Source organism: Musca domestica, unplaced genomic scaffold (assembly GCF_030504385.1).
Source record: "Musca domestica strain aabys unplaced genomic scaffold, Musca_domestica.polishedcontigs.V.1.1 17, whole genome shotgun sequence".
Classification (NCBI taxonomy): Eukaryota; Metazoa; Arthropoda; class Insecta; order Diptera; family Muscidae; genus Musca; species Musca domestica.
The window spans coordinates 14106248-14133160 of record NW_026712230.1 but is presented as its reverse complement, the minus strand read 5'-3'; the positions used below and the strand labels follow the sequence as shown (position 1 = coordinate 14133160).

At 35.1% G+C, this 26913-nt stretch overlaps 3 protein-coding genes across 3 annotated transcripts in view; 1 reads left to right on the top strand and 2 right to left on the bottom strand.

Annotated features, from left to right (window-relative positions):
- The window catches only part of LOC101888706 (uncharacterized), a 31807-nt gene extending 28843 nt beyond the window's left edge, over positions 1–2964 (bottom strand). The window contains exon 1 of the mRNA XM_011294099.3: positions 1129–2964. Coding sequence (XP_011292401.2) covers positions 1129–1215 — 87 coding nt within the window. The 5' untranslated portion in view covers positions 1216–2964. The remainder of the gene's footprint in view (positions 1–1128) is intronic.
- A 3366-nt stretch (positions 2965–6330) lies between these two features.
- On the bottom strand, positions 6331–7525 carry LOC131801672 (proteasome subunit alpha type-4). Its single transcript, XM_059120595.1, has 2 exons — positions 7369–7525; positions 6331–7218 (listed from the first exon to the last, which is right to left on the bottom strand). Exons 1-2 carry the CDS (start codon positions 7369–7371, stop codon positions 6436–6438), a joined length of 786 nt encoding a protein of 261 aa, XP_058976578.1. The 5' UTR covers positions 7372–7525; the 3' UTR covers positions 6331–6435.
- A 2440-nt stretch (positions 7526–9965) lies between these two features.
- On the top strand, positions 9966–13869 carry LOC131801671 (augmin complex subunit dgt3-like). Its single transcript, XM_059120594.1, has 7 exons — positions 9966–10099; positions 10170–10498; positions 10559–10736; positions 10800–10984; positions 12511–13164; positions 13253–13430; positions 13542–13869. Exons 1-7 carry the CDS (start codon positions 10082–10084, stop codon positions 13698–13700), a joined length of 1701 nt encoding a protein of 566 aa, XP_058976577.1. The 5' UTR covers positions 9966–10081; the 3' UTR covers positions 13701–13869.
- The last annotated feature ends 13044 nt before the right edge of the window (positions 13870–26913 follow it).

The following is a 26913-nucleotide window of genomic DNA, read 5'->3' as shown; positions in this document are numbered from 1 at the left end:
TCATAATTAATATTCCAGTGATTAGGATTAATTTACACTTGAACCTTTAGGTGGATTCGTTTTTGTGTTAATGATTTTTCTTGATCTAGGATGTGTACCAAGTAGACTTAAATATGTGAAAGCGTAAACGCTTTTTTGGTCCAAAACAACGGTTGAGTTATATAAAAAAATCGGGCGGATAGGGTAAGTGTACCAGTAGTCGGCACTTTTAGGATTTTCGCGTTTTTAATCGCTCACCATACTGAGTGGAACTTTTCAATTATTACAAAGTTAATTTATTCAGATTCGAAATTTTGTATAGTTTTTGTAATAATAAATAAAGTTTTAATAACATTTTATTAAATTTCATAAATTTGTAGTTTTATTAAAACAATGCTTTTTTGCCAGTAGTCGGCACCACTTTCTAATTGTCGGTATGGTATATTCCAACAATCGGCATACTTTTTTTTTTGTAAGAATAATTAATAATAATAATAAATTTATTCATTAAAATATAATATTTTTGTTTAGTTAAACTGATTCGACGTCTTTATTGTACTTTTCTTAAGAATATGGATTGTTGAGGACCTTCACAGACAAAAATTTAATTTTTATTTGAATAATGTATCTTTTCTTAGTAAAATTGTGCACAAAGATAGCCGACAATATATTTGAAGAAAACAAAATACATTTAGTTATAATAGTTTCATTTATTTGGGCTTAAAAAACAAAGTGCCGACTACTGGGACATGCCGAACTTAGGCACACTTACCCTACATCCATTTCTATAACCAAAGATAAAGTCATTTCTATAAAAAAGTCATATAATATAAACACATCATCGCTCGTTGGATAGATATTTTCATTACTCCAGTTTCATTCGTTTTTCATTATTTTGAATAAATATTTCCCCAATGAAGAACGAAGAAAGCCGCATCTTAAATAACGCCGGCCTTAAAAAAGAAACATTTGACTTTGTTGTCTTCCAAAGGTTTTGAGCGAGCCAACGAATGGAACAATGAACGAATATGGTAAAAATACAAACCAAAAAAACACGAAACGAAAAAATTTAATGAAAATGAATGGTTGTTAGCGTTTTTTCTGTTTCTGTTGTTTTTTCATTATGCCATTCGTATAAGTTTTAATTACCAGTATTTTAAAATCCAATTGTTTTGCTTTTGTTGTTGCTGCTACATCGGCGGCAGACGCCGTAGCCGCAGTATTTGTTGTATCCATTTTGTGTGTGTGTCGGTCGGATTGATTTGTTTGATTTCTTTTATGAATTTGAGAATTTCTTTCTTTACTTTATTTTACTTCTTACATTCTTCTCGTTTTTTTTTGTAATGTTTTGTTGTTGCTGTTACTATTTATTGCATGAATTTGGTAGTGTTGTGTGTGCAATGCTCTTTGTTATTTATTATTTGCTTCTTTACTACTATATATTAATTTTAGCATTTGTAGTTGTTTTAATTTATAGCTTTTCTTTTTTGTTTTCTTTATTTAGCACTATGCTGTTTATTCCTTTTTGTTTTTTAATGCCCACATCACCACACATTTTCTTATTTATTTGTTCGTTTATGGAGAGTAGAAGAACACACAAATAAACTCGCATCTTTTTTATTCTTCTTTTGCTTTTTTATTGTTGGTGTTGTTGTTATAAGCACACACCAGCGCACATGCACTCACACTCGCCGTATTTGTAGCGTACCATCACTTCACATTCTATCACTGTATCTCACTTGCTCTCTCACACACATAGCAAATTGTTGTCATCGTCGCCGTTGTGCAGAGCTCGCTCTGCTACTTTTTTTGTATTCTTATTTCGTATTTCTTTTTTTTTTGTTTTTTATTTTCTTGCTTTCCACTACTATTTTTTCATTCGTACTGCTATGTGATGTCGTTGTCGACGATGGGGTACGTTAACCGCCGATTGCGCGCTATTCTTTCTCTTTCACATTCGTTTTGTACAAGTAAATGTGTGTCTGTGAATATCTCTTCTTCTTCTTTCTCTTATTAGTAGCTCGTCGTCGTTGTCGACGATTTAATATACTATTTTTCTTATTATTGACTTTTCTTATGAATTATGTGTTTTTCTTATACTTTTATCTTGGATTTCCTTTTACACGCGTTATCCTCTCTTCTCGGGTAGTAGATTCTCTTGTTTCCTTTCGCAATTTTCACATTTCTAAATTAAAAATATTTCCAATTTAATTCCAGTCGTCGTTTTTAGATGTACACACATTTTTTGGGCAACATGCAATGAATTTTTCACTTTTTGCTGTTGATTTTTGATTTCTTTATAGAACACCACATTTACACAATAGTAGCAGCAGCTATTTTCACGTTTCTTTTTTGTTTTATTTTCTTTTTTCTGGTTACAAATATACCACCACCACTACGACTATCTCTTTGGTATTTTGTGAATTATTTTTTGTATTTCAGGGGGCTTCTCAAACTATTAACAATTTTTTTTCTTTCTACATCATCATCATCTACACTACCACCACACCACACAATTCACTACTGACTGCTGCTGCACTACTGCCACACATGATTTGTGTGTGTGCGGTTGGATGTGTGTTTCGAGTTGCATAAATTGTGTTGGGGCCCAAAGCTTTTTGTTGCTATTTTTCACTTGTTTTTGACATAAAATATATGAATTTCTGCTCGATATTTTCTTTTAATTCTTCTTGCCACCTTTGCTTGCATCGCTATTGTGCGCTGTGGCACTATTTTTTAAAAAAGACCAGAGCGAAAACGGCCATTCGTCGATTGGATTTCTTCGTGTTTTTTTGCAGAACCGTCGCGTTGTAGCAATGATTTGGCTATTTCGCAGCGATTTTCTTGTAATACACATGCATTTTTATGTGTTCCGCACACTCTCGGTTATATATTTCATTGAAATATATTTATTTAAATTGTATTTATTAAAATAACTATGATTTATCGAGAAATTTACGCGCTTTTAATGATTGCACACACGAATTCAATTCTCCTTTACTATTCTTCTTCGTCGTTCGTTTTTTAGGGATACCGAAGTCGACTTTGAGACAACCGATTAATCGCCTCTTTCTATAAACTAAAATGTCGTTAAAGAAAATCTAGCTATCGATTTTTACGTTGTTTTTGGATGATGAAAATTATTACTGTACATTTGCAAAATTTGCTGGGTTCCTATAAAAACTAATGTACACCAGAGTGTAATGCCATGTTTACGTTAGAAGTTTTTGTAGGGTTAACCTACTTTGAGAGGATTTATTTGAAGTATAAGTAATGGATATGACAATTTTAATCCAAATCCAGTCGGTTAACCCATTTATATATAAACGTACTGTAAAGGAAACTAATTATAAGAAGAATTAATACATTTAAAAAGAACCACAATCCCTTTATAATATCGGAAAAAATTGCAAAACTAGTAGATTCTTGCAGGTTCTGGAACAGATCATAAAGAAGCTATTAAAACTTGCAGGCAAAATAAAGAAAACAAATACTAACATGAGATCCCTTTTACTGCTACTTAGTAGACAAACTTGGCTGAGTAAAAATCACTTTTCTTTCCGTTTTGTTCTCCCGCCCTGTTACCGGATTGGAAAAAATTGTACATTAATATAATTTAACGTCAAAATTATAGCAATACTTTTTTATCATCTCAAAAAATATGGTTTTTATGGTAAAACCATGGTACAATAAGGAGGTAGAACAGCTTTGTAAAACTACCAAAATGCAGCTCTGAGGCTATGCCCGCTGGCTGTAAGTATAATTCAAAATTATATGCAACAAGTTTTTTTTCATTTATTTTGTATTTTCCCTCAATTTTAGAATGAGTTAAAAAGCGCGAAAAATGAATGAAATTACAATATTTTTTCAAAGATATGGTACAATGAAATCAAGGTAGGGCACTTATACTAATCGATTTTACATTTTTTTATTTGCCTGGCCTAAACATGCCAAATTAATTTGTGCATGTGGATATGAAAATTATTGAGAAAATATTCAAATTCAGTTGTAATCATGGCACAATTACGGAAAGTAGAACAAATCTACCCTTTAAATACAATTTATTTTGGTGCCCCTAGTCAAGTTGTGTATTGCTTTGACTTAAAAAGAAGATAATTTTAAATTTAGATGCAACAAAAATGCATATTTCCCACGTTATCGGACAACAAAATGTATTATTTTGGGATGAAACAACATTGTCTCTCTATCTTGGATTCAATTTTGTGGAGAAAATCCAATATTTCATTTATATTTTTCTCCAATATAGTAATTTTGTAAAAAAAGAAAAATAAACAAAACAATTTGTTGCATGTTTAGAAATATATTTGACACTATAAGACTCCGGAACAGAGCTGCATTTTCCTTGTTTCTTCGAAGTTGAGCTTTGTGTTGTGATTGTGTCATGGTTGTAATGAAAATGCGGATTTCAACGTATGTATGGACAAAAATTAAGCTTTTTGTAGCGAACTAAATCTTTAGAAAAATATAGAACATAATTCTGAAGAGAAACGTAGAACTTTCATTCTTTTCTATCTTTTCATTGTACAATGAATTTCTGCAGGTTCTGGAACAAAAACAACCAAAACGTTTTTACTACCATGGTACAATGATATCAAGGTAGGGCTATGATACCATATGATTTTAATTTTTTTATTTTCTTGGCCTAATATGTCATCTTTTTTCTTTATGTATGTGTTTTCTTTTCAATAAACAAAAAGTTGTTCAGAAAACATTCAAATTCAGGTGTTTTCAAAATGTTCATTTCAACGCATGCATCGACAAAATCTAGAGTTTTTGTAGCGAAATAATCCTTTAGAGATATATAGTACATGATTTTGAAAAGAAGTGTTGACCTTTCATTCAGTTATCGCGGTTTTCAATTATTTATTCAAAATAAATGCAACAAGTTGTTTGATTTTTTTATTGTTTTGATACTAATTCTGACATTACAAGCCAAACAGGTAGACCTCTATACTTGCAATTTTTTCAAAGTTGACCTACCTTCTCTTCATTGTACCATGTTTACTACGATAATCGAATTTTTCTATGTGGTATTGAAGGAAGTAACCCTAATTAGCAGGTTCTGGAACACAATCACTGAAAATTCTTCAATGTGGACACGGGTTATTAAAACGAGCTATACAAGCCCTCGATAGTCGATAAAAAATTATTATCAATCTCGACTATAGATTCCTAAAAAATTGCTGTAACGGCGTTCACAATTTATAATTCAAGACTCTGACACATCACTACAACAGAAGATTGGAAGGAATGATCGCACATTGTGATAGAATTCAATTCGCTTTTTAGAAAAAAAAAATAAGGAGTATTCAAATGTATTATTTATATAAAAAATGTCTCCCGTCTATACAGATGTTTTTAAGACCTTTGGTCTATAGAATAACAAATCTGCAAAATACCTCTTTACTATTTTTCATGTACAGAGATCCTTTCAAATATTTTTTTATCTCCAGAAATACATCTCAATTACAGATTTGCAGAAGCTGATTGAATATTTTGAAATGGTCATAAATCCTTAAATATTGACTTTTCAGTTTTTTAAACTATATTTTGTGATCAGTGTTTTAAAGTTTAATTGTTGAATACTTTAAAATGACAACAGTCCTAATTCAATGGTAAAAATACTTATTTTTGCTTCCACAGCGTCTGCTTATAGAAGAAATATTAGATGTTCTATACCTACAATACTATGCATGGATATGAATGTCTTCTATTTATAAAGTGCCTTTTGTAGGCCATCTTACCCTAGACCAAGGTCTTAAAGAACTTCTACCTTTAAAATCCCAATTAAAGGTATTCTATATAAAATAACTTTTTATAACATATTTATGCCCGGAAAAATTGTCCACCTGTTAGGCAGTTAAAAAATCTATATTTCCAGAGCCATGCTCATACAAGGTTAGTTGTTGTAAAGCTCTATTTAAAGTACAGGATGCTTGATTTGTAACAACAATCGAGGAAATATTGTTTCTACTGTAAAACCTCTGAGTATACTTTTCTTTTTAAATTAAATCCTTTTCCGGATTCTACATTTTGTGGCAATGATAAATTTTCAACAAAATATATCAGCAATCTCAAATTACTAACTCCGTCTCAGACAATTTATTTCCCCCAAAAGAAAATCTCTTAAAATAATGTAGAAGTCCTACTAATATCACAGGATACCTGAGGAATGTGGAACGCTTTTGTTCCGATTTATAACATCAAGCGAGGATTTGTTGATTCCACAGTAAATCCTATGAGATCCTGACTAAGCAAGAGACCTTTTTTGTTTAAAGTAAACCTTTTCTGGGAACTTTCGAATTATCTCAAAATTCTAAATCCATTCCATAACATTTTACAGAAATTTTATTTCCTTTAAAGAAAATCTCTTAAAATTAAAATCCCATATAGAAAAATTACAAAATTATAATTTACTTTTCCGACATTTACAATTTAGGGTTTTTGGGCAGCTTGTTTTTCCTTCTTGGCAGCCTCGGCCTCAGCTTCTAATTTGTTGTATTTCTCAATTAGCTTTTCAACATCAGGTTTAGTGAGAATTTTAATTTCTGTCTTGTCGTTTACCCTCTGAAGCGTGGCCATTTCAATTTTCTCTGAAGTCAATTTGGTGGTATCCAAAGTTTTACTCAAAACCTTAACGGCCAAATCTTTAGCCTGATCCAAAGTGATTTTTTCATTTTCGCTCAGTTCCTGCTTCAGTTGTGAAATGGCTGCACCGAAATTATTACCAATACATGTGGCCTTCCAGCCACCATAGTTACCACTGGGATCCGATTGATACAACTGATAACCATAGTGTTTATCCCAACCCATATAAAGAATGGATACACCGAATGGTCGTTTGCCACCGTACTGGGTATAGGCCTGTTTGATGTCACATAAATAAGATACCAATTGTTCACAGGGCATGGATTCGCCGTAACTGAATTGATAACGTTGAGCAATGATGCGCAATTCATTGGTCAAGACATTGGCATCCGATGTAATACCAGCTACGGAACATACCATGTTATCGTTTAGCTTATAGATTTTCTCAGCAAAGATACTGGGATCCAGTAGTTTGTTGGTGTTACGACATTCGGCGGCCAAGAGGATACCATCCTCAGCCAAAATACCCAAACAGGTGCCGGCATGTGAAATAGCCTCCATAGCATATTCTACTTGGTACAAACGGCCCTCGGGCGAGAAGATGGTGGTACGGGAATCATAACGACGTGCCTTGATAAGAGGAAAACAAAAATTAATGTCAATATTTTTTTTAGCAAATCATCATTGGCAACAAATTTGCAAAACAAAAAAACATAGCAAATATGCCATACTTTTTATAACAAAAACACATCTGGTGCAGTAAATAGCTCCAATACTTACCATATTTGTTTATTTTAATTCTTTGAAGGCTATTTCAGTAAATTAATGCAGCTTATTAAAAAATCGGCAAAAACAGTTTGGACTGACTTTTGCTGAAAATTACTTGTCATTGCACGGATTGTTTGTGTAGGGTTGTATAATTTAGTACTTCTTTACGCCGCCTTTTTTAAATAACCAAACAATCATATGTTTGGTGTAATATCGGCCACATAAACGATATAAAGTTATACAATGTTCTCACATGAACGGTTTTAGAAATATCAGGTTGTCAAACAAGCAAAAATGCAACAAGTCAAGTTATTCTGTTTGGCGCCCTATTTTGTCTAATCATACACACAGTTTTTATAAATCTGTTCATTGCTTTCAATAATATAGAAAACAGTTATTTCTGAAGAAAGGTTGACATATCAAAGTTCACAAGTGATGATAGGCCTACCTGTATTCTTGCACCATGGTTGCAACAAAAATTTGATGGCAATATTATACAAGGTAATCTCATACTAAGAGCGCGTTTAGATACAACATTGGCACGACCGTTTTAATTCTTAATCCGGTGTGGAATCTACATACCATGGTAGAGCATCAACACTTGGGAACATTGATATGTATGTCAAAAAAATTTAAATGTGTTTTCAAATATATGTAGATTTTTATATGTTATCTTATACGACGTCATTCGGAAGTTATTATAATACGCTTTTTCAACAATTTTTGACCATGCCATGGCGGAAGAATACAGCTAGTCGCATCAATGGAAAAATAATTCAAATCATTCAATTTTTTAAAAATTGTAGAAAAATGCATGTCATAACAATCTCCGATTGGTGTCGTATATAAAAACTTAAAAAAATTACTTATTTTTAAAAATTGTGACGTATCAATATTCCCAAACGTTGTTGCATCTACCTGTATTTTCTTATTGTTCAGACAAAAATTAGATTTTTTGGCGTTTTAAAGACTGCAGATCGGTTTTAGAGGCAAAAACCGAAGAAAAAATTACCTAGTGCAGAATTATTTTTCCTTACAAGAAAAAATGTTGGCCAACTTTCCACGCATACAGGGTGACATAAAAAACTGCAACCAACTTCAGACTGCTGTCATTTCTAAGCCACTCGTCCGACAGCTGTTAAAATTATTCCAGTGACAGCTCCTTGTATTGTTTACAAACGTACAAAAGTATTTTGGTGAGTAATTTCCAGAAAAAAGTTATTCGTGATGGAATTCAAGCGTGATAGTGTAAGGGTGCAAGTACATAAAAAGCTTGAAGTCGTGGCTAGGCATCTAATGTCAAATTATAATGGAAAACGACGGCAGGATTTTAGTGCGGCTCTGTAGTCTCTTTGTGAAATGTCACAAAATATGCCTAGCCATGACTTCAAGCTTCTTATGTACTTAGCACTTAATTTCTTTATATTTGGTAGGAAAACCACAAGTGGCTATCGTTAGAGCACTCCAGCATTTAAATGTGAATAAATCTTTTGTGTCTCGTACCATCGCTCGTTACCGCGATAGTGGACGGAAGAAAACAGCAACATCAGCAGAAATGGTTCGAAAAGTAAAGAAACGACTTGATCGAAACCCGCGTCGCAGTGGCCAATAAATGGCTAGTGAGCTGAACATATCGCAATATTCCATTCGGCAAATATTAAAAAATGAACTCGGGGTAAAGCCATTGAATTCAAAAAAGTGCAAGAACTTACACCGCAGCAGAAAGAAAATAGACTCAAAAGAGCTAAAGAGTTGCTTCGCTTGGCCGAAAGTGGTGAACTGCCGAATTTGGTTTTCTCCGATGAGAAAATGAGTCCACCAGTTTTAAAACAAACAAAATTATCGTTTTTACTTGCCAATAAGGTCAGCTATGGTGATGGTGTGGGCTGCCATAACAGCCGATGGTCGCCGAATATGCAGAATATTTTCGCGAAAATATTCTGTAGGGTGTATTAAAGCCTTGGGCACGCAAACATTTTGGGCGCAGACCTTGGACATTCCAACAGAACTCAGCACCATCGCACTCAGCACGAGCCACCCAAGAATGGTTACAAAATGAGGTTCCTCACTTCATTTCCAGTGCACAATGGCCACCAAAATCTCCGGATACCATTACGTTGGACTATTGTGTCTGGAGTATGTTGGAAAGCAAGGTTGGCACTAAAAAATACCAAAGTGTCGATCACCTCAAACAAGCGCATTGCCAGAAATGAACCAAAATACCGTAGAGCAATATTTGGACAGCGTGTGGTGGTTTCATTGGCCGTTTAAAGGTGACCAATTTGAACAAATCTAAACTTATTCAGTTTTTTTTTTATCTCACCCTAAAGTCATTTCAAAAAAGACTATCCATCTCTGAATTTTCTGTTATTTACCTTGCCAAATTTCATTGAATAAAAAACAGGTTCCCATCTCTGATTTTGATCATGAGTTTATGATAATATAAAATTTAATTGACGTTTAATAAAAGGATTCTTGACGCTTTTTATTGAAACTGGTTCGGTATTAATATGAATACTACCGTGAATATAGCCGTGTAAACAATCTATAAATAGGCGATATTACACATGCATACCTCAGTTGAGGAAAGTGGCATCACTGAGATCAAATGTAAACAACAACTGACATTTGACAATTGGGTTTGATGTTTTGTTTTTAAATTTTCAGCGCACCGCGCCACCCAATTTTGCACTTTTTCAAACAAAGTTAATATATTTATATAAAAATGGGTGATATTATAAATGTAAACACAATAAATAAAGAAAATACAACTTTATATTTAAATAACCGAGTTAATATTCTGTGTTTTTTAGAATATGGAAGTTTTTAAAAAGCTGGACTTTGACTCTTCCAATCAGTGGATATTCTACGATGAACGTTTCCACAAATTCTTTGATTTCTTTGCAAATAATATTACGGATTCAAATATTCTATTGGAGACTGAGATTTTGGATCACGAAGAATATGTGAAGCGCAATGAGTATTTGGGAGCGGTGGAAAGGAAGCCACGTTTGGATGATTTGGAAAAGGAATATATGGGATTGTTTTCGCACACCAAGGATGAGGTGGATAATTTGCAACAGGACTATGACATTATGGAAATGGCATTCAACGATTACAATACTATGGTGGAGGATATGAGGTAGGGAGAGCTTTAAAATAATGTATTTTTGAAATAAATTCATTAATATCCTTTTTTTAGAGAAACAAAACATCTTTTAAATTGTGAATTTAGCCGCTTGGAAGAGCGTTTTAATACGTTGAAAAACAAAGAAAAAGACTTATTGTCACAATGCCAGGCAAAGGCCAAACAACTGGAAGACATGGAAATGGAAAATCATAAGAAATGTGAAGAGGTCTTGAAGACATTTTCAAAAATGGTAAATAATTCGAAGTTTTTGCAATGTTCTGATTACTAACTTCAAACTGTTCAACACGTCTAGCAATCCCCACCTTTGTTCATGCACCAGCTGCCTTTGGATCAATACTTTTTGAAGTGTGAATCATTTACCCAATACTTTTCCCTTTACATTAAGGAAAATTTCAAAATCCAAGAATTTATCGAACTCGAAACAAGTCTAACAGAAAACCAAGAAACGATCGAGAAGTTGGGGAAATTAAAGAAAGGGTGAGTCTAAGGCAGAGAAGTAAATGTCTATTTCCAGATCGCCAATACTGCAAAAAAGTAAATGATGATGCTGAATGTAAAAGTCGTCCGCATGTGTCACAGCTATCTGTGATAATTTAAAAAGTAGGAACAAAGTCCTAAAGGCGCTAGGAGGCAGAACTTGGGGCGCAAACAAGGAAACATAGTTTTATAACGCTATAGGTCGGTCTGTGATGGGATATGCGTACCCAGTGTGGTCTGCGAATATAAGAGCTACGCAGTGGAGAAATATCTAGATCTGTCAGAATGCAGCCCTGAGAACTGAAGCAGGGTGCCTCCTTATTATATCGGTGGACCATCCACATGAGAAGGCAAAGGTTCTCCCCGTACGTCAGCATAATAATATGCTTTTGTTCTAGTTCTAACACCTCCTTGGAGTTTGAAGCCATTCAAACCACGTTCAAAGCTATAGGAGATAGCCTGTAGATCAAGAAGCCTATCGGGCAGATGAGTGGCATTGGTACTGATGCATCTATAATATAAATGTCGTCGTCTGTGTCCACCACCATCCATTGCCTTGACAAAGCAGGGTAGTTTTGGCCCAACTACATTCCGGTTGTGCAGCCGTCTCAATCAGTATATGACACGATTTGATGGAGATGTGTCCAGTGTGCGATACAGGCCCGCAGAATACGGTGCCGATCTTCAATTGCCATCCCAAATATACCCGACTCACTTCTATAGATATTTGGCTGCAGTCAGCAAAGTTATCTGAATTCTTGGACTTGGAGTTGGAGCCAGGTTAGCAGAGAGGATGCAAAATATATCTCTGTTTCAACAACAACCACAATGTTCATGGACGATCTCCTTTTAGAACTTGGAGTTAGAAGCCGAACCAGATTACAGAAAATATAATCACAATGAACATAGCAGTACGGGTTGCTACAACAATAACAATCTTAATTAAAATGTTGATCTGGCAGTTCTAATACTGGCAAATAAACTGGGTTGGTCCCACTTCTTTAAGCAGCCAAGGTTGTTATAGATGATCGAAACGGCCTGAATTTTTTTTTTTTTTTTTGAAAGGAAAGGTTTAACCAATTACTCCTCCTAGCTTTAGATATAGTCCCCGTCCTTTATAATTAATAAACAAAAAACGTTGCAATTGTCGTATCACAGTATGTGTGAGGAATATTCACCGCTTGAAAATGTATCTGAATGTGCAGATTGATGGATAAAGAATCTCAAGCACTACTTACACCAAAATCTTAGGGTCATTGTCAAATATGTCTAGTCCGCAATATTGCAACAGTTCGAACTGGGGTACATCCAAGGGATACATACAAATTATTATATACTTCGTAGACCATTGCGGAGATGCTTGTCAGGAAGAATTCACTTGATCTATGAATTAAGTTCCAAATATATAAAACTTGAAGCTTTGAATATTATTGAAACTATTTTACAGATGTTATATCTCTTGTCAGATATTATTTGAAAAACTCAAAATATATTTTATTCACATGCTTCCCTTTTTTTCTTTGCAGCATTGAACAATATACTCTAGCCTATGTAATGGAAAAGGCCAAAAGTCATGCCCTGAGATGTGCCATTGATGCCTTGAATCTCACACAAATCCATGTCATCAGTCTTTCCGATATGGAAAAAGAAACTCATGAATTGGCACAGGCCAAATCTCGTTTGGAAATTGCCCATCAAACGTTAATGGTTGATCTACAACACCAGGTGCAGCAGAAGGCTCAACAAACTGTCGAGTTGATACTCTACGAAAATACAAAACAAAAATTGGAGAGGGCACTAAAACGCCACGAAAATGATCGTAATCTTAGAAAAATTATTTCCGAAGCATTGTCTAATGCTGAGTTAATATGGATGACCATACAAATGGATATGGAAAAGAAACGTAATCGTTTCGACAATACAGAACAATTAACCAGTGATTCACAACGCTGTGCCATGCGTATACAATATATGAAAAATTCCCAATCTCAAGGTTTAACAACTGAATTTATCCAGCAACTGAGCCAAATGTTGGCTCAACATTTGCAACAGCAGCTACGTTGTGAGGTGAAGGCATGCCTCTATGAATATGAAAAGTTTAAACGTTTAATGGCTTATGCACTACAAGGATTATTGAATCGTAAACCATATTCTTCGGCCATGGAAAAGTTTAAAGAAATGTATGTAGTTGTATTTGTTTATTGCAAATGCTTTTAGTGCTATTAATTATGTTAATGTATTGGGTTTTTGTCGTCTTTTTGTTTTTAGTAATCGCATTGAAAGCATTTTACGTCCTTTTGTTTATGACAGTCCGGTTAATGCCCCCATGTTTGAAAATGTCCACTATTTAAGACCAATTTTTAATGTTAAAACTCAACAATATCGTATCGAGAAACATTTAAGGCAATTGCGTACAGAATTTCATGACAATGTAACCGAACGTTTGGTAAGTTTGGGAAGTGGGAAGGATGAAAAATGGCATCATTCCTTATAAATTAAAAAAAAGAAAAGACGTTTCATTGATCTCTATTTACTTTTGTTTCCTTTTGAATATCAGGAAAAGGACAAATTGTGGCGTTATAGCCAATTGCTGTGGATCTGGTTTTTAACCGAGCCGCGTCGTGTCTTACATGCCATTGAAGAAGCCAAAAAGGCAGCCGCAAAAGTTCCCCAAATGACTGGCATTAAAACCTTGGGTGGCATAAAACGTAAATAAAATTGAAAAAAGAAAACAAAAATGGAAATGCAATTTTAATTAAATATTTATATTATTAATACAATTCTTAAAATCTTCCGGTTTATAATTGTTAAGACTAGTCTTCAATTGTTTAAGTCTAAAAATAAAGAATATTTAAAATGACTTTAGCTAACAGCAAGTAATCAAATACAGACATTGTTTTTAATTGGTACCCAGAAAAGTATTTGGTCATGTCAGGTCCCACTGCTATGATTTTCATCCACTGATGGGCGAATTCACAGGTTGTGGATACTAAAAGCTCAAAATATAATTCAAAGATGCGAGTTAAAGAAATGTTTCAATGTCAGGGAAGCCTAAGAGAATTGAAGCTTGGGAGATGCCGAAGAATATAGAGGAGCACTCAGCTATTGGAACAAATTTGTTGGGAAAAACTATAACAGGGCAGCAGATGCGGAAGTGAGGAAGATTTGGTTAAATTAAAAGAGTTCGAGAAAGTTTGGAAAAGGCTATATCGAATGATTCTTTCTTTATTGGAAAGGAATTTACTCCCACATTACTCTTCCAAATTGGAAAAGGTAAGAGCATGTAATGTATCTAGGAAAGGAAAGGAAATGAAAATATTCATAAACTTTTTCATGTTGGAAGTTACTTGCAGTGTAGTGGAATATGCAACTCGTACCTGAGAAAATTATAGCAGCAAAGGAAAGCTAGATTAAGTACCTAGCAAGGATTCAAGATATTTGCTTATCAGGAAGACTTAAAGTAACGCATGGGCTGGTTTTGTTGAGTAGATAGAAAGAGCTGACGTGCCTGTTTCGTAATAAGATCAGAAAGGATCTGATGTCCAATGGAAGCTTTAAGCGAAGAGATGGCACTAACTCTCGTCTAGAAACTCTTGACTTTTTGTCAGCCCTCTAATGTTCGAAGTGAGAGAATGCAGGTTCGGATTCAACTCGCACTCGGATCGCAACGATACAGATGAAGTCGGAACGATGTTCAGAGTCAAATTCCAAGAAAATACAGGGTGAGATAAAAAAACTGCAACAAAGTCAAACGCCATAATTTCTACATTTTGTTTTAAATTTTATTGAATGAAAGCAAAAAATGTCGGAAATAGCATAAAATTTTCGAATAAGTTTAGATTTGTTTAAATTGGTAACCTTTGCCGCGAATTATGGCCTTCAAACGGCCAATGAATCCGTCACACTCTGCCCGAATGTTGCTTTGCGGTATTTTGGCCCATTCCCGGCGAAGCACTTTCCTGAGGTGGTCGATACTTTGGTATTTTTTAGTGCTAACCTGCCTTTCCAAAATACTCCAGACACAATAGTCCAACGGATTGGTATCCGGAGATTTTGGTGGCCATTGTGCTCTGGAAATGAAGCAAGGAACCTCATTTTGTAACCATTCTTGGGTGGCGCGTGCTGAGTGCGATGGTGCTGAGTCCTGTTGGAATGTCCAAGATCGCGGCCAAAATGTTTGTGTGCCCAAGGCTTTAATACACCCTCCAGAATATTTTCGCGATAATATTCGGTATTTATTCTGCTGCCACGGTACGAGCGGATAGCGACCATCGGCTGTTATGGCGGCCCACACCATTTCTGATGTCCAACCGAAGGTGCACATTTTCAGCTGTCCTCTTTGGCAAGTAAACACGATCATTTTGTTCGTTTACAAACTGCTGGACGACGAATGTTTTCTCATCGGAGAAAACTAATTTTTTTAGCTCTTTTGAGTCTATTATCTTTCTGTTGTGGTGTAAGTTTTCGATCTTTTTGGAATTTCAATGGCTTTACCCCGAGCTGCTTTTAAAATATTTTCCGAATGGAATATTGCGATATGTTCAGCTCATGAGCCATTTTTCGGCCACTGCTACGCGGGTTTCGATCAAGTAGATTCTTTACATTTCGAACCATTTCTGCCGATGTTGCTGCTTTTTTTCCGTCCACATCCTTGACGTCGGGCAACGCTACCAGTATCACGGTAACGAGCGATAGTATGAGGCACAAAAGATTTATTCACATTTAAATGCTATAGTGTTCTAATGTTTCCAGCCAAATATAAAGAAATCATACTTTTACGCTTGAATTCCATTACGAATAACTTTTTTCTGGAAAATTCTCACCAAAATGCTTTTGTGCGCTTGTAAACAATATAATGAGCTGTCACTGGAATAATTTTAACAGCTGTCGGACGAGTGGTTTAAAAATGACAGAAGTCTGAAGTTTGTTGCAGTTTTTTCATCTCACCCTGTAGTGTGATTGCTGAAAAATAGGTGTGTCTGGTTATCCTAAAATTTGTAACAATTGTTACAAATTGTTACTGGAAGTCGTCTGTTAACCCGAAAGTTTGCAAAAGCGAGCGGTTGGAGAGAGAAATTTTGACAGTTCTTTCAATGAGATGAATTTCTTCTTGCTGGATGAATTTCTTCTTGCAATCACTTGTAACTCGTCTTCTTCTTCTTATTCAACGACATTCAATCAGATGTTTTCAATTGTTTGTTTATTTCTTTTTGTTGTTTTTGTTTTTAGAGAATTAATTTAAATGTAAACAAGTAAAAAAGCTGTAAGTTCGGCCGTGCCGAACTTTTAATACCCTCCACCATTTGGTACAAATTTGGCAATTTCAAAAAAAAAAAAAAAAAAAAAAAAAATCCGTTGTAGCTAAAATCATCAAAATACCGAATATAGTGGGTACCGTTATATGGGGGCTATACGAAGGCGTGGACCTGCACAGACAATTTTCTGACATGTGCTGAAGTTTCCATTACGAACTTCACATGCGAAATTTGAAACAATCCCTGTATATAATGTCGCTAAAATCATCAAAATAGCGAATGTCGGGGGGTACGGTATATGGGGGCTATACGAATACCTGGACCTACATGGCTCATTTTTTAACTTAGGATGTCGTATCCATTACGAACTTCAAATACCAAATTTGAAACGATTCCGGTAAATAATGTCGTTAAAATCATCAAAATACCGAATATCGGGGGGTACCGTTATATGGGGGCTATACGAAGACGTGGACCTGTACAGATAATTTTCTGTCTTAGGCTGTAGTCTCCACTACGAACTTCAAATGCCACATTGGAAACAATTCCGGTGAATAATGTCGCTAAAATCATCAAAATACCGAATATCGGGAGGTACCGTTATATGGGGGCTATATGATAACATGGACCTACATGGCCCATTTACGAACTTAACCTGCCTACTGACGAAATATACATGTGTGCACAATTTTAGCCTTCTATCTCAATTTGTTGGAAAGATAGCGTGACTACAACAGACAGACAGACAGACGGACAGACAGACGGACAGAAAGACAGACAGACAGACGGACATGGCTAAATCGTCTTAGAATTTTACGCTGATCAAGAATATATATACTTTGTTGGGTCTGACATGAGTATTTCGAGGAGTTACAAACGGAATGACAAAATTAATATACCCTCCATAGTATGGTGGAGGGTATAAAAACGTAAATATTAATATGTAATAAGAAAATAAAAGACTATTTTCAACATTTTTAGACAAGCGCCATTAGCAACACGTTTAAAGGATTCCGGGGAACACATAAAATCTATCTTTCTTTCGTTGCTCATATTTTTATTTTATTGCTAATTTCTTTTTATTTATAAAACTTGTAAAATTGGTGGTGCTTCCTTTCTTTTAATTCTTTTAATTGGGGACAAATTTGTTTGTTTTGACAAATCAGCTGATTAGTTACAAGCTTCTGCAGGAATGCCGTCTATTTGCTGGACAATTCCTGCAGGAAAAGTAACCAGACACACCTAATATTGGAGACCTGTCCACTGCATGCTGAAAAATAGAAGAATAAATTAATTCCTTTAATTTTTTGTCATTGATAAAGCTGACTTCGTTAGACCCATGGTATAATTACAGGGCCATGGGTAGACCTTCTATACCCAATGGTGTTTGAGGTTCTTAATTGGCAGGATAAGGAATCAAAAATCTCAATATGGTCATGTTCGGGAAATACTACAGAAATCAGCTAATTAGATTAGAAATATGGAATGTTTGGCTAACTCCGCATAGCTTTCTAAATTCAACAGAGCAATAAATAAATAAATAAATAAATTCGCAAAACTCAATACTAGAATATTGCTAATCTTATCGATTCAATAGTGCTACGATTGATGTATTTTCCTAGTAGAAAAAAAAAAAAAAAAAAAAACAATCAAACCCCATAAATTCTCAAGTGAATCAAAATACCCCAACCATTTCACATTTTTTACATGTAAATCTAGAAATGTAATTTCTTGCCAATGAAATACAATTGACCTTTTTTGGAGAGTTTCTATTTTTCTATTGAATTTTTATTTGTTATCGTTTTTCCCCCCAAAAATACAAATGAATTTTCATGGAAATGTAACGATAGAATGTGTTTTGTCCCACAAAAGAATATGAAGCCAGACGATATGAACACCGACACCGAAATGCCTGACAAAAAGGACATTAAATAGCGACATCAGCATCAGCCACACACACACAAGCAAACACACACATAGTAGCGTAGAAACATCAATGGAAAATCCTGAAAAGAAGACGGAGATTTTAATTATGCAGCAACAGTCACAGCATCGTCATTATTAACACTAGATCTTCGACCTATGGACCGAGTGACTGACTGAACTTACTAACCACAGTGACAATGTTGTTGTGCTCAGAGATTTACCATAACTTAACCCTGAACTGCTCCTCCACGCCCCGGCACACGCACCAACCGTTACGGTTGTAAACAAATGAAGTGATGAAAACCATTCATGAAAATCGAAAGGATACGCAAATGTATGTGACAACGCACAAAGACACATACACACGCAAATGTGTACTCACGATGACAGTGACACACCTACATAAACAACAAAAATACACTTTGGCACGAGACTATGACATTGATGAACATTATTTCTACGGGTAAATATATTATGACAAATTTGGACAACATAAATGAATGGGACCGGCAAGTGGCCAACAATGCGAGGGGAAGTATGAGCATTGTAGCATTTACAATTTTACTAAAATTATAAAAATTATGATGATAGCCAAGTACTCACTCACAGTGACAGGCAGCTCAATTTCTTGAGGATCCTCATTACGATTATGGACTGGAACCAATCTGTATCCGACAATGTATAGACATCTGCGGAAGGGTGCGGGATCTTGTACAAAATCCAGGAAGAAAAAAGTTGAAAAATCAGTAAGTTCGGCCGGTCCGAACTTTAAATACCCTCCACCAAATGGAACGTACTTTTTAAATTTCCATAAAGAACTTAAAATACCACATTTTAAACAATTTTGGTGAATAGTAGTAGCTAAAATCATGAAAATACCGAATATAAGGAAAACCCGATATATAGGGGCTATACAAAGACATGGACCTGCATAGGTAATTTTTTGTCACAGGTTGTAGTACCCATTGCGAACATTAAATACGAAATTTGAAATAATTCCGGTAAATACTGTCGCTAAAATCATGAAAATACAGAATATCCGGATGTACCGTTATATGGGGCCGACATGGCCCATTTACGAACTTAACCTGCCTTCTGGCAGACACGGCCCAAACGGAATGACAACGTTAATATACCCCCCATTGAATGGTGGAGGGTATAAAGAATAACGAGTATATTCCATTTTTCTGTGTCTCTCGAAAATTTGGAGTAAAATACGTTAGAAGCTGAGAAGGTTCTACTTGTGTCGAGTATTTTTTTTAGTTTTCGTCATTCCTTTGCCTTATTTGTAGGTATGGGGTTTTTATCCACTGCTGCAGACAAAACAAAAACTATTTCAGAGTTCAGCAAAAAAAAAAAAAAAAAAAAAAAAACACTGTAAAAATACGAACTATGAACTTCAGTTTATCCACACAAACCCAAGTTCGCGAAGAAGTTCGTGGATAACAAATGTTTCCCAGCTGTAAGAAAACTCCGAACTCAAGAAGTCTCATCGATCAAAGGCAGGAGATTTTTTTTTGAAAAAAAGATAACATGTGTATCTTTATATAGATCGACTCCAAATGTCCTCAAAACGGATTTAGCCCAAAGAGACCTAGGGTCTGAATCCGATATTTCGATGAGGCAGATTTTGGCCGTATCTAATAATATATACCCTCTCTAGCCATATGACTGAGGGTATAAGAGAAACAAGTTAAAAAAGCAGTAAGTTCGGCCTGGCCGAACTTTGAATAGCCTCCACCATTTGAACGAATTTGAAAATTTTCAAAAAAAAACCGTTAAAAATTCTGTTAAAATCTTAAAAATACCGAACATAGCCGTTATATTGGGGTCTATACGACGTGGACCTACATATCCATTGTTCTCATAAGCCATTACCATATTAAAATTTGAAACTTGATATAAACGGTGAATAATGTAGCTAAAATCATCAAAATACCGTTCATAGGGAGGTAACGTTACATCGGAGCTATACGAAGACAGGGACCATACAAAAAAATGACAGACAATAGACAATTTTATACTTCAAGGATTGCCATCTACCAAATATTCTTAAATACCAATAATATTATGAAAATACCGAATATCGGTGGGTATCGTTGTAAGTGGGCTATACCACAACGTGATCCTACGTATACTATGTTCCGCCGCCGGAGCTAGAACCCATCACGAACTACAAATACCAATTTTTAGACAAATCCGTGCAAAAATGTGGCAAAAAATCAGCAAAATACTGAATATCAGAAGATATGATAATGTAAGGGCTATACGAAAACGTGGACCTATACATACAATGTTTCACCACCGGAGCTAGAACCCATTGCGAACAAAAATACCAATTTTTAGACAAATCCGTGAAAAAATGTGGCAACAATCATCAAAATACCGAAAATCGGGAGGTACAGTTATGTGGCGGCTATACCAAAACGTGGACCAATATATCTCGTTTTAAATACCAACCATCCTACACACAATACAAATTGTTTTGTCAAATTTTATTGTCGGACATCGTTAAATCGACTTAGAATTTTATGGTGATTATAAATATATACCTTATGTGGTCTACGACGAATATTTAAGGATGTTACAAACGGTATGACAAAGTTATTATACCCTCCTTTTCAAGCTGGAGGGTATGCAAACAATAGAAATTTCTCAGGAATAACATATATTGCTCACAAAAACTTATTTTGAAATTCTCTTTTGCTCCCAATTTCTTATTAACATATGTTTATAGCAATGTAAATACAAGTAAAAAAAGCTGTAAGTTCGGTCGGGCCGAATCGGCGTGGACCTGCATAGGCAACTTTTGTAATAAGCCATTACAATTTCTAATGCGAAACATGAAAAAAAGAACGATGAATAATATAGTAATAATGTAATGTGACGAATGTAGCTAAAATTATCAAAATACTGAATATATGGAGGCAATACCAAAACGTGGGTCTACGTGGCCCATTTTCAATACCGAAAGTCCTGCAGACATAATATAAAACAAGTAAGCAAAGGCTACAGTCGAGCGGGGCCGACCGTTGAATACCCTACAACACTATAATAAATGATACAGTTTATATAGGCGAGATACTCGAAAGAATTCCACAAGATATTGTGCCAAATAATAAAGAAACCATCAGGTTTCGTTCTATAATTTTCGAGAATTAGCAACTTAAACTAATTTGCTCATTTCCAATTTATTGGTAGATGTTGCACGTAAATGGTCTTCCTAGATCTGGAACCAATATTTCCCAAATACCTATAATCTCTCAGAAGTGGCAAAAGATTAACATTTATTATTGGTTTTTGACTGAAACGCATCTATATGAGATACAGACATTTGACTATATTCGTTAACGAAAAGTTAGAAGTGCGTCTTTCCTGTATTTGTGAATTCTCCAAATAGTCACTGGAATGGACATTTTCGTATTTTGTCTACAAAAGTTGGCAAACTATTTCACACATTGAATAGTTTTGGATGGCCATCCAAAACTGCTTGGCTTTTGCAATGCCCGATAACCCCCATTCAAATGTGCGTGAAGATCGGGCGATAATTACGACCTGCTGACAATTTTGCAGTTTCTTGGTCCATTTCAACCCCTAAATATATGGCGATCATCTCCAAAAAGAGTAGGCTTCTATTCTGACCCTCATCTTATCTCCATGCAAAATTTCATAAAGATCGGGCCATAAATGCGATCAGTATATGATATCCTGATATCCTAACTACTTAGTTTTGTTAGCTGTAAAAATATTACCAAATGTTTAATTCAAAATGAAAATATGCCAAAAATATGACAAAATTGAAAAAATATGAGAACATTTTACAAAATCAATATTTTCATCTTTAGAGAGATATTTTTATGCGATTTTTTTAGACGTTTTTTCTTTTCTGCCAAGAGGACATTCTGAATTAATGAGAACTGTCGAAATCAGTTCAGTCGTTCTCGACATATAAGAGATCTTTCAAGCATATCTTCTTTGATAGACATATATATTGCACATATTTTACTATATATCCGATTTGTTGGATGTTAACATCAATGTAAAGATCAGAAGTAATCTTGTCATGGCTTTGTGATTTCGCCGGGATTTAAAATGTTCGCGGTTTAATGAAAATTTTTGAATTTTTTCAACACAAAAGATATGGTCTATTTTACCCGCTTAATATTATCCGATGACCACCCAAATTGGTAGGCTTCTTCCCCGCCCTAAACTCTAGCTACATGCTAAATTCCGCGTCGATTTCTCTATAATTGCGACCTGTATAGCTACTGCAAAATCCGAAATTTTTTCAGTATTTGGTCCATTTTAACCCCTAAACATTTGGCGATCATCTTCAAAAGAAATAGGCTTCTATTCTGACCCTAACCCCACCTCCATTCTAAATTTCGTGAAGATCGGACCATAATTGCGACCTGTAGAGTGATTACAAATTAACATGGACAGACGGACAGACGGACGGACGGACATACATAGCTAGATCGACTCAGCTCGGCGAGCTAGGAAGATCCATATATACTTTCCTATATGGGAAACCAATATTTCGAGGTGTTACATAAATTCTGGCCCAATCAAACTTATAATACCCCCAACACATAGTGTTGTAGGGTATAAATATTATCAATCAATGAGTAAATTTTTACCAATCTACTTCATTTTGTTCGGAAGCTTCCACAGACGGACAGACGGACGGACATTGCTAAATGGACATAGAATTTAATGCTGATCAAAAATATATATACTTTGTGGGGTCTAGAATGTATATTCCGAAGTGTCACAAACGGAATGACAAACTTAATATACCCTCCATTCCAAGGTGGAGGATATAAAAAAGTAGTAGACAAAATAAATTACAATCGAATGCGGGATCCAAAAATTTACAGCAATCGAAACATTTCTCTATACGAAACAGAACTCGATGACGAATACGGTGATATGGTCCCAGTAGAGAGAGCTCCTTAAGAACTTTCTTCTGTGTTAAAAATTGTATCATAAATGTTATGTGTAGAATACCTCTCAAATGTCTTTTAGCCCTATAAATAACCCTTCAAGTGTATGACTTCAATGTAGAACAGACCTTTTTAAGACTTTCTGACAAGGAAAAACTCCTTAAGGTCTGAGTACATGGCTTCTCAAATATCTTAAATGTGTATAAGGCCTTTCTTTGAATAGCAGAGCTCTTAAATATATTCTATTCATTCACTAAATTCTCCTATCTATAGAAGACTTCTTAAACCTTACGTTTCCTGCCTCGTAACCAAATTTTCTTGAAACTGAGCAACAGGCGGTGTTGAAAAGAACAACAACAATAAATACCTTGCTCTTGTAAACAAAACAACAAATGGTAAATCATCCAAGACGCCCAATATAAGTATGCTGTGATGTGATGTCTTTGTTAGTATTAAAGCTATGATGTATCCGAATGTGTATCCGTACTTGTGTGTATGTATGGGTGTGTGTTTGTGGGAAAGTACCAAAGTTCGTATCCAAAACAAACCGAAGATGCCGAATGACTTTAATGTTAAACGAAAACTTCATGATGTTTGTTTTGGCATATGTAAACGCAGGATGAAGTATGTGTGAGAGAGTCCTAGTGTCGTTTGTTTCAGTGTGTGTGTACGTGAGAGAGTGTGCTTGTCAAACAAATGCTACGTTGTGTTGAGCTGTGTGACTTCTTTAGCTATTTTGCATAATTGTTATGGCCAAGACAACATGCTTGCTTAACACCCTGTCCCACACACCAATCCAAGCAACCAACCACCCACCCATCGACTCTAGGCAAGAGATATCCTTAGACATAGTTACGACTTTTATGGTCGTTTTATGCCGAAGCAGTATGGTCTGTGCTTTGATCCTGGTGGATATTTTTTGCTATAAAAGCCGCATCAGGATATGCAACAGTTTCATTCGTTTATCATCAGTCGAATCGGTTGGAACTCTATTATTGGGACTACTCTGGAAATTTGTTCAAGGATTACTCACAACGGCGCTAGAAAAACACTGAAACACTTGAGGAATATTGACATGGATTAAGGATTAAATTTGTGCAATAAGTGAATTTTAAGAAAATTAAAGTATTAAAACAGAAAGTAAACATAGCCTGTGAGAGAAAAATACGACGAAGAGCAAGTAAATGGATATCAAGTGAAACGAAATGTGTTCAAGTTTATGCATAAGAATCCTTGAATCCTAGAATAAAAGTAATAACAAATATGGTGAAATGTGTGAATTGCTTGGTGTGAAATGGCCAAACATTGGAATTTATAATTGAAAGGAAATGTTATTTTGTTTGAATTTCAAACATTGTTTAACGGCAAAGGAATGAATTAATGAAGTGCGTCGGATAAGACAAGACGGCAAGCGAAATAGCTGTGAGTGAATGAATGAGGAAAAAATTACAGTTTTCAAAAGTGTTGGAAAAAATAAATTTAAGATTACCAGTTTAAGAAAACATTGTCAAAGCAACAAACAAACAAATAAGCAGAAAAAGTGTTACAAATAAGATTCAATTCGAGGAATTATCAATGGTGAGTATAATCGCTGTACACGTAGACGTATGATTTACGTCGATTCCACGAACAATTATACGCAAATAAATTTGTCATGGATTGTGATTTTTATGGCAATTTTGTATTTAAGAAGATATATGTATTTCAATTTTTTTTTGGAAAATTGGATGTAAAAAGATTTTGAATTAAATCATATGAATGTGTAATGAGATTAAGAACATGTTAATAATCATGTCCAAAGAGCTTAAAAAGAAGATTCTAAAAAAATATTTTTTGGGGGATATTTTAATAATGTATTTTCTAGGATTATGAAAGCTATAAATAAAAATAGAATTTAAAAATACCCTACAGAGAGTATCTTACAAAAAATTTCAAATCATATTTTCTAAAAAACCAAAGAATATAAATTCATATTTTAAATATGTTATTTGGCTCATAAATTGAGTCATTGTTCTGGTTACTTAAAATTTTTTTGAAGCGCTATGCAAATTTAATTCCGGGAGAAACTTAAAAACCGAGAAAGGGATAATATATATAATAATATATTTTAAAGTAGTTCCGAAAATAGAGTTTTAAATTCCATTATTGTTTATACCTCCATAGGGCTTTAAGAAATATTAATAAATATACAGAGTGATATGTAAAAACTGCAACCAACTTTAGACTGCCTTAATTTCTAAGCCACTCGTCCGATAGCTTTTAAAATTATTCCAGTGACAGCTCATTATATTGTTTACAGGCTTACAAAAGCATTTTGGTGAGAATTTTCCAGAAAAAAAAGTAATTGGTGATGGAATTCAAGCGCGATAGTGTGATTTCTTTATATTTGGCTGGAAAACCACAAGTGGTTATCGTTGGAGCACTCCAGCATTTAAATGTGAATAAATCTTTAGTGTCCCATACCATCGCCCGTGATACTGGTAGCGTAGCTCGACATCAAGGAAGTGGATGGAAGAAAACAGCAACATCTGCAGAAATGGTTTGAAAAATAAAGAATAGACTTGATCGAACCCGCGCCGCAGAGGCCAAAAAATGGCTCGGAGCTGAACTTACCGCAATATTCCATTCGACAAATATTGAAAAATGAGCTCGGGGTAAAGCCATTAAAATCCCAACAAATGTAAGAACTTACATCGCAACAGAAAGAAAATAGACTCAAAAGTGCTAAAGAGTTGCTTCGCTTTTCCGAAAGTGATGAACTGCCGAATTTGATTTTCTCCGGTGAGAAAACATTCCTTGTTCAGCAGTTTGTAAACAAACAAAATGATCGTGTTTTCGTGTTGCCAGAGAGGTCAGCTGAAAATATGCACCTTCGGTTGCCCACCAGAATTCAAGCGCCGGCCATGGTTATGGTGTGGGCCGCGATAACAGCCGATGGTCACTCTCCACTCATTTTAATCGACCGTGGCATCAAAATAAATGCCGAATATTATCGCGAAAATATTCTGGAGGGTATATTAAAGCCTTGGGCACGCAAACATTTTGGCCGCCGACCTTGGACATTCCAACAGGACTCAGCCACATCGCACTTAGCACGCGTCACCCAAGAATGGTTACAAAATGAGGTTCCACGCTTCATTTCCACCGCACAATGACCACCAAAATCTCCGAATACCAATCCGTTGGACTTTTGTGTATGGAGTATTTTGGAAAGCAAGGTTGGCACTAAAAATACCAAAGTACCGATCCCCTCAAGCAAGCGCTTCGCCGGGAATGGACCAAAATACCGCAGAGTAACATTCGGGTAACGTGTGACGGATTCATTGGCCGTTTGAAGGCCATAATCCGTGCCAAAGGTGACCAATTCCAACAAATCTAAATTTATTCTAAAATGTCATGCTATTTCCGACATTTTTTGCTTTCATTCAATAAAATTTGAAAAAAAAAATGTAAAAATTATGGCGTTTGACTTTGTTGCAGTTTTTATATCTCACCCTGCATACATTCACTCAAACCCAAATTTAATAACATTTAGTACTTTTCGCACTAAACTAGGACGCATTTCCAAACCACCACCAAATCTCAGACACAGATACCATCAGTAATCTTAATATCAAATTTCAGAATTGTATCTCTATCCCTTCAACAAATATCAAATTTAGTACTATTTACAATCCGGTTCTCTTCAAATTTCACACATGCCATTATTTTTACTAACAAAGTATCTGCTGTGAAAATGGGATATATCGGCGCACTATTTGTGGTACTTCCCCCACAAAGCGTTTACAATTTTGAAAAACAA